We start from the raw sequence: 8,318 nt of genomic DNA, 5'->3' as shown, positions 1-8,318 counted from the left end.
TATTTTCAGCACATTTCTTTGGATGTGCAGTCTTGTGTATAAATTCATTTTTATCAAATTTGCTGTGGAGATTTAAACCTAATCCACATGTATGATGCTTTTTGGGGCAAGGGGCATTAACAATAGTCCACAGGGAATATTTTCAGCTTTGGTATTATGAATGTTTTGAAGCTTTAAAGAAAAATGTTCCCTCATAAATTTCAAGCAGAATCCACTATTTAATTACATTTAATTGAGGATTTTTTTGTGTAAGCATGAACACACAAGCACACACTGAGCAGAACTTTCTAATCTCAGCTCCTCTGCATGAGAAAAACACCCGAGAAACATGCTATTACATAAAAGATTGTTTAATTTCATATTACTGCATATCAATTTGTGTTGTAGACACTTTTGTTATCATGCAGACTTTAATGAGACATTTAAAGTTTCATGTACATACAGTGGAGAGGCTGCAGGGCAAACCACATTCTGTGATAATGTGTTGTTCGGATTCCGAGGCATTGATGTTTTATTAACATATTCACTTGAGGAAAAAAAACGCAAGCCAGAACCTTTGCTAAAAAGTGATTGATATTCTGGTGTTTGTTACCAAAGCTCTGAATCCTCATTACAACTTTCTCTGTGACACAAGAGTATGTGAAATTACTGAAATGAACATTGTAATTCAAGCTATATCTTATGATATCATGTTTAATGTACCTTGTATGATACAAAACTGGTGCATTTCAGTCACAAGTTTACACCTGTTAAATATGAATTTTGTAATCACGTCTACCATACTACCAGTTAAATTATACTATATATATATATATATATATATATATATATATATACACGTACACACACACACACACAAACACACAACTGTATAATGACATAGAATGGAGGTTGTTGCATTCATTTTTTATATATGTCCTAAACACAAAGGGCAAATATATATATATATTTGCCCTTTATGTTTAGGACAAAGCTGTGGAACGTGAGCGGAAGCCTGCTGGGAAGCGATAAGCTTGTTGTCAAACAGGTTTTTTGGCTTTTGTTTGTGAAAGTAACATTCCATTTGAATGCCATGAATGATTATGATTTTTTTACCACGATATGTGCATGTCTGACAGTAGTGGAATTCATCCAAGTATGAATGTATTGAATCATGTTTAGGTATCAAAATACCACACTTTGTGGTAGGCATTTTTTTTCAACATGAATTACCATTAATAAGTTATTTTACTTGTCTAATATGATGTGTTTTTAAATTAAATTGGACATTCAGCAAGAAAAAAAATGTGTGGATAGATAACATTTTGGTTACCAGCATTCTTCATAATATCATCTTAAATGTTCCACACATAAAAATAAAGTCATACAATTTTTGAAACAACATGAGGATGAATAAATCAAGACAGAATTTTAATTTATGGGTAGATTATCCCTTTAACATTACTTAATAGCCTGTGCGACCTAAATGATTAAACAGATATAGAAAGTAATTTCAGTGATGGAGCAAGTTATTATTTTTTGATTAAATATTACAAAAACAAACAGTTGTCTTCTTAGGAATTACATGCTCTGAATTATTCAAGCTAAATAAACGAACTCAATTTCGACTGTATGCTGACTTCCATTACATACTGCTAGTCATAAAATCCTTCATTCATAACACTTCCATTCTGAGAACACACCTGAGCTCTTAACCTAACCCAAACAAAGGTGTTAAATTCTAGGAATCTAAACCACAAACAACAGCAAGACTGTTTATAAGAGCAGGCTTTGCAGGAGGAAGGAAATCGATAGGAGAAATCAATGCTGCACTCCCTCACCAAACATGGCTCGCTCTCCGCCAGGATCTCCACCGCTGTCTAGCTGTTCAGTAGCTCTACGGCTTCTGTATTGTTGCACCGTTGAGCCAAGGTTAAGGTGGTGTATCCTTTCAAGTCCTGCATATCCCGCCGTGCATTATTCATCAGCAGGGCTTTGATGATTGGGATGTTGCTGAGCTGGACGGCTAAATGCAATGGCGTCGACTGGCTGTTATTCTGGGCGTTCACATTGGCTTGGTGAGATATCAGCTGCAGAACGCTAGGGAAGCAGCTACTGTTACAGGCTAAGTGAAGGGGTGTCCAGCCATTATCCTCGGCCAGGTTTGGGTCGGCACCTGCTGTTAGCAGCACCGTCACCACCTCCTCCTGCCCATGATGGCAAGCAAGGTGCAGAGGAGTCCAGCCGTCTTTCCCTTGGATGTTGACTGAGCCATGGTGCTCCTCCAACATGAGGACAGTCTCTGGATGGCCTTTTAGGGCTGCAAGGTGCATGGCTGTCCAATTCTGATAGGTTTTGATATCGGGGTCGACTCCTTTACTCAACAGGAGTCTGCAGATACCTGTGTAACCCTTTAGAGCGGCAAAATGTAGGGGACTGTAGCTTTGCTCATCGACTGTTTTCACATCAGCCCCATTATTAACCAGCAAACGGACCACCCTGAAGTGCCCCTCATCTGCCGCCAAGTGTAGGGAAGTGGATCGAAGGTTATCTGGTTTGTTAACGTCAGCTCCGTTTTTGAGCAAGAGGTTGACGATGTTCACGTGACCGTAAATGGAAGCCACGTGAAGCGGCGTACGGCCAGACTGGGACTCCTGCTCATCCACGCCATCCATACGCCGGAGCAGGATTCTCACAATGTGCTCGTGGCCATTCTGAGCAGCGAGATGCAAAGGCGTCCACCCATCCTTCTCCTTGGCATCGGCTCTCGCCTTATTGTCTAACAAAAGGCGAACGGCTCTGTCGTCGCCAGCCTGTACGGCAAAATGCAATGCGGTCCACTGGTCGCCATCACTGAGGTTGACGTCAGCCCCACCGTCTGTCAGCAAGCTGCAAACCTCGTAAAACTTGTGCAGAACTGCGACGATGAGCGGGGTGTAGCCTTTTGCACTCTGGCAATTCACAGAGGCTCCCAGTTTCAGGACCATCTGCACGCTTTCTGTGTCCCCGCTGGCCACGGCATGATGAAGGAGAGAGTTGTTGTCTCGGAAGACCATAGACACATGCTCTTTTTGCAGAACTTTCTTAAAGCTCTCAAAATCTTTCTTTATAAGGAGAGAGTGAATGCTAGAATCATCTGTAGGGAAACAAATTGGACGGAGGACAGTTTTATATAGAATTTGTACAGACAAAAAAAATAAAGAGGTTGAATGTGAGGACTTGGACAAAATACTTGCCTGAGTCAGCTGTTTTCTTTGGCTAATGGAGAGAAACCAAAATTGAATGTTATTTCTATTTTGTGACTAATAACACAATTTGGTGACATTAGAAAGTGGTAAAAATATGAAGGTTACTGTCATGGATTTTAAAAAGTTTGTGTGCATTGTTCACTGTCATTGTTTTCACAAACTTGCATTTTCCTCGTTTACACAGAGATGATAAGAGCATTGTTTTCAAAAACGTGCATTTTCCTCGTTTACACAGAGATGATAAGAGCATTGTTTTCAAAAACGTGCATTTTCCTCGTTTACACAGAGATGATAAGAACATTGTTTTCAAAAACTTGCACTTCGAACCCTGTTTTCAAAAGTTTGCATTTTCAGGCACCAAAAAAATACTTTTGTTGTGTAAATGAAAGCAAAACACATAAAAAGTTATCCGTTTTTAGTTGAAAACAGTGATGTGTAAATGCCCCCGAAGCCATCTGAAAAGTTCAGTTGCAACTGACCTTTCGCAAAAACCCACCCTCCTTAATTACTGTTGCTATATCCGACACCATGTTCTCACACAGTAAAAACACACTGTGGTACAAAGAGGAAACTGACAACACAACGACAGATAAAATAGAGCTAGTTACTTCTGGTATGAAACAAGGTCTCAGCTTTCAAATTTCATCTTTTTTTTTTTTTAAAGAAATTCAATCAATAAATACCGTTTTGCGGCTCTTTAATGTGTCGTGACAGATCACTGTATTGCCTCAGTTCAACCCATCGTCTTTTCATATTTACTTAAAGCACAAAATAAACGTGAATGAACATCAGAACGTGTTTTATTTGAACTGCGGAAGTTTAAGTCCACAGAAGTTAATCTGTTCTCCTGTATGATTGGTTTGTTGGGCAAGATGGCGGATTCAGCGTTACGATTGGTCAGATCACCTGTCAATCAAGCTCTTTGTGAATGGTCAATTGCATCACAACTTCAGTCAGACTAAAGTGCTTATAATTGAGCCCTATTGTAGTCTTCATTAAACAGAAACATAAACAAAAACGAGTTTTGTTACCATAGAAAGCAGATCTCCAGCTGCAGTCTTGCTAGTCAAGCTAATCTTCATGTTTAAAAAAAATGTTGTGCATCATCAAGCAAGTGTTCAACATTGCCGCCAGTTTTAGTCTGACTAACATGTACAGTATAAATACTGGACCAAGCTAAGCCACAATCTATTTTTCTTGCTCTATTAATCTGAACCGGGCTGCCCTGGTGAAAAAACGGCATATGCTGGTTAGGTTGAAGCATGACTGCTAGTTTGAGCTGGTTTAAGCTGGTAATGTGCTGGTCCTAAGCTGGTCCTGAGCAAGAGCTATTTGCTTAGGACCATCTTAAACCAGCTCAAACTAGCAGTCATGCTTCAAAACATACCTAACCAGCATATGCTGTTTGTTTTTTTCAACAAGGTGGTACAATTTCAAGTGTTTAGGAAATTTAAAAAAGATGAATTACTCTTTAATCTAGAAAAAACAGTTTGGTGTAAATTGTTTTGGGTATTGAGTATTTTACCATGTTCAAATCATACCTTAACATTCTACAGGTTTCCCTTCCAAAGTTAGAGGAGAAAATAGTGGACACTTCTGTGCTGACAGTGTACTGTGGTCTAAACATGCACTGGAAGAGTCACTTACATTCCATACCTGTTCAGGTAGACGCTTTCTTATCTCACCCCTTGCATTCGTGTCTGGGATTTTAAGGATTTCACTAAGAACTTCAGTCAATCGAACAGTTTCTGCAGAGAAATGGAGATGATACAGCTGAATGTCACTTTGGGGAGTAGTTTTGCTCTAGCTCTTTTTCAGGCCTTCTTAAACAAGAGTGATCATTTGGATAAAAATGTGCAAACGGCCAGCTAATGATTGACAGCCTTTTAGCCGCTTTAACAGAGGAGCAACTTAATTGGGCAGTGTATGAGATAAAATCATAGCGCAGGGGATATAGCTGTGCTAATCACACTGCATTTTTAATAATCTGATGTACAAGATTAATTGTATTCGACTCATTATACAATACGACACTGCAATAGAATTAACAGAAGCTTATTAAACTACTTTAATGCTTGAACACAAACAGTGAATATTAAAATTCATTATCGCAGTCACTAAATCAAATAATTTAATTAGAACTTTTACTGAAGGTGACCTGAGGAAGAAACAGTCACCGAGGAACTGGGAGGCTGATAAAAGATGCAACAGTGTTGGTTCTTTGCTCATTGTTATTTCAGAAGAGTAAACGTCTGCTGGGACTTTTCGAATGCATTTTGTCTGTATATAATCAAGCACTATTGTAGTCTTCATTAAACAGAAACACGAACAAAAATGAGGATTGTTACCAGAGAAAGCCGGTCTCTGGCTGCAGTCTTGGTGCCAACATTGCTGCATGACACCAATCATCTCCTCGCACTCAAGGGGCTTGTCTTCAGGGATCTTCTCTACACCAGGCCTTTTGCCAGATGACACTCTGATTAATATTTCTGTCATATTCAGACCTGTGACACGGAGAATAGAACAAATTGTTTGGAGTGTTATTTTTGTACTATACAAACTCCAGATATTGCACGTGTAAACAAACACTTGTGCTTCTAGGACTCTCAAAACAAACAAAGAGGAAAATGAACTCGCTAGGAACTCATTTTCTTCAATAAACAGTGAGTGGATGATGTTTCGGAAATGTTGACTGGCAACTTTTAGGTGGTTAAAAAGGAATTATTATAAGCTGTTTTGTTCTGTATTCTTTTATATGTTTGTTTTATGTATACTTATGTTTTATTTTATTTTTTATTTTTTTGCAGTCAACATTACCAAAATGAAGGATGTTTAAATATAGTTTAAAAGTTTGTTTTTTTAACTATAAAAAAAATCTAAATTAAATAGATTTTAAATGTTTTGCACATTTAACCTACAACAACAAAAAATAAATAAATTAATAATAATCTAATTAATGCAAAACTACAATTTGTGTAAAAATCTGTGGAAAGTGCCAAAATTAGGAACAATACATACCTTGATATGCACGCTGCTGAGTTAGAATTTCCCACATAATAATAGAAATGCTGCAAAGTGAGAATGTTTAGATGTTTACTTCATGGCATATCATAACTCACTGTCAAAATGTCAATTTATGTACATACTATAAAGTTCTTTAAATTCTCTCACCTGTAAACATCATACTTTGTTCCAGGTGGTTCAGGATTCTGGGTAAAGGTCTCTGGAGGCACATAGTTTATGTTCCCTCGAGCTGTCAGGTGTTCAGTAAACTCTGTCTTACCAGAAAACTCCTCCCATTTAATGAGGCCAAAATCTGAAATCTTTATATATAAAATAAGTCTGAAACTGCGACAATACTGTGAGGTTGTATATTTCAACTAAACAAGGCATATATGTAGAAAGTACATTAAAGACTGATAAAAGTGCAACCTATACAACTGTATTATAAGGGTTTCCAAAATCACTAGTTTTCTTTCTTATAAAGTCTTTTTGGGGTTATTTTTACCAGAAATAAATTTGGAAAAATTTTCAGTAGTATCTGACTCACCTTCACGTGCAGATGGTCATCAAGAAGAATGTTGGCTGGTTTCAGGTTCAAATGAAGAATGGGTGGTTTCATGCTGTGCAGAAAATTCATGCCCATCGTTATCTCGTGGATCATTTGGAACTTCTTAGGCCACATTAAGAAATGACTGCTGAGGAGGTTGTCCAACGATCCCTTTCTCATATATTCCATCACTAAACCAGGTGGATCTTTGCTTATTCCATAAATGGAGATTAAATAGTTGAACTTCAGTCTTCCGATTTTGGACATCTGTGTCATGTTCCTGAGCCACAAAATATAAAATCATAGGATATATAAAATCACACACACACACACACACACACACACACACACACACACACACACACACACACACACACACACACACAATACAAAATACAAAATACAAAATACAAAATAAAAAAATACAAACATAATACACAGTATTTTTCATATTCATTTTAGTTAACTTTCAATAAGTCAGATATAATACATATTAACAACTACCAACCACTTCCAATCTCATAGCTTTAACAGTAATCTAGTTTTAATCTTCTACTTTCTTGCATACTTGTACCTGTAATCATTGGTCGTTGTCTTCAGTGCACATGTTTCCCGCCAGACTTTAACCTTCACCTTATAGACACGACCAAACTTGCGCTCAGCCAGTTTCTCCCAGTCACTTTCAAACTCATCTTTTTTAAAATGAGTAAATCTCTCCAGGCTGCCATCTCTGAAAGAATCCTGTACGCTGGAATTAGCGGCTGTCATTTTGTTTTCCAATCTCAGGAAATGAAGACGCTGCCCTTCGACATTTCTTCTTAGCACACAGAAACCAGGTCAAGGAAACACATATTAAAGAAAAAGCTCTGCTGGTTTTGGTGGGAGGAGTCAGAGCCCTGATTATTAGAATAGATATGTAACAAAGCCAGTTTTGAATGAGGTACACAGGTGAGGCTGAGAGATTTGTGCAGGGCACCTGATAACCGGATATACCAGCTTCATGTTTTTACATAACAGTAGTAATGGCCTTATAAGGCATGTGTTCATGTTTGCAGTTTGTTGTTAGAGAAGCTGTTTCATTTTATTTAATATATTTCAGCAGAATGTCCAAAGATGTTTGATGCTAAATACTTAATTGAAGTTTAATTGTCTTACAGTTCAACAGATACATAAAGTGCATGTCACAGTTTCATTATAATTACTGTAGTTCTCTGGAAGTTTTCTCATTGTTCATTAATCACTCAAGCGCAATGTCTTGAATTTCTTGGCACATTAGCAAAAACCTGTGGCGCGAATGTTATTCTAAGCCAAACTGTGATGCAAATTACTGTAACCTTGAATGACAGGCTTTCAAAGAATAAAGTAATGATACTAATAACAGTAATTTACAATCAAGCAGTGAGCAGCACTTTTAGGTGATGATGCCTTGCCTCTTCAGCGCTCTTGTAACGCTTTGAAGGAGAGACTTGGCATTCAGCTGCTGCTATTCAGTCTTTGTCGGCCACCCCAAAGAGACACTTCATCCTTTAAGAAGTGCACAA

At 37.8% G+C, this 8,318-nt stretch overlaps 1 protein-coding gene across 1 annotated transcript; it reads right to left on the bottom strand.

Moving 5' to 3' along the window:
* Nucleotides 1-677: 677 nt before the first annotated feature.
* On the bottom strand, nucleotides 678-7,791 carry LOC109057937 (ankyrin repeat and protein kinase domain-containing protein 1-like). The gene is made up of 7 exons (XM_042739455.1): nucleotides 7,352-7,791; nucleotides 6,778-7,057; nucleotides 6,399-6,550; nucleotides 6,246-6,295; nucleotides 5,576-5,731; nucleotides 4,859-4,975; nucleotides 678-3,115 (listed from the first exon to the last, which is right to left on the bottom strand). Exons 1-7 carry the CDS (start codon nucleotides 7,543-7,545, stop codon nucleotides 1,860-1,862), a joined length of 2,205 nt encoding a protein of 734 aa, XP_042595389.1. The 5' UTR covers nucleotides 7,546-7,791; the 3' UTR covers nucleotides 678-1,859.
* Between the last annotated feature and the right edge of the window lie 527 nt (nucleotides 7,792-8,318).

Source organism: Cyprinus carpio, chromosome B15, assembly GCF_018340385.1.
Source record: "Cyprinus carpio isolate SPL01 chromosome B15, ASM1834038v1, whole genome shotgun sequence".
NCBI lineage: Eukaryota > Metazoa > Chordata > Actinopteri > Cypriniformes > Cyprinidae > Cyprinus > Cyprinus carpio.
This window is presented reverse-complemented; position numbering and strand designations above follow the sequence as displayed.

Excerpts from the sequence above, each read along its gene's own strand:
- LOC109057937 (XM_042739455.1), bottom strand. The coding sequence starts at position 7,545 with ATGACAGCCGCTAATTCCAGCGTACAGGATTCTTTCAGAGATGGCAGC. Across the intron at positions 6,551-6,777 it reads ATGACCATCTGCACGTGAAG|ATTTCAGATTTTGGCCTCAT; the intron begins GTGAGTCAGATA and ends TTATATATAAAG. Across the intron at positions 5,732-6,245 it reads TCAGCAGCGTGCATATCAAG|GTCTGAATATGACAGAAATA; the intron begins GTATGTATTGTT and ends TCCGTGTCACAG.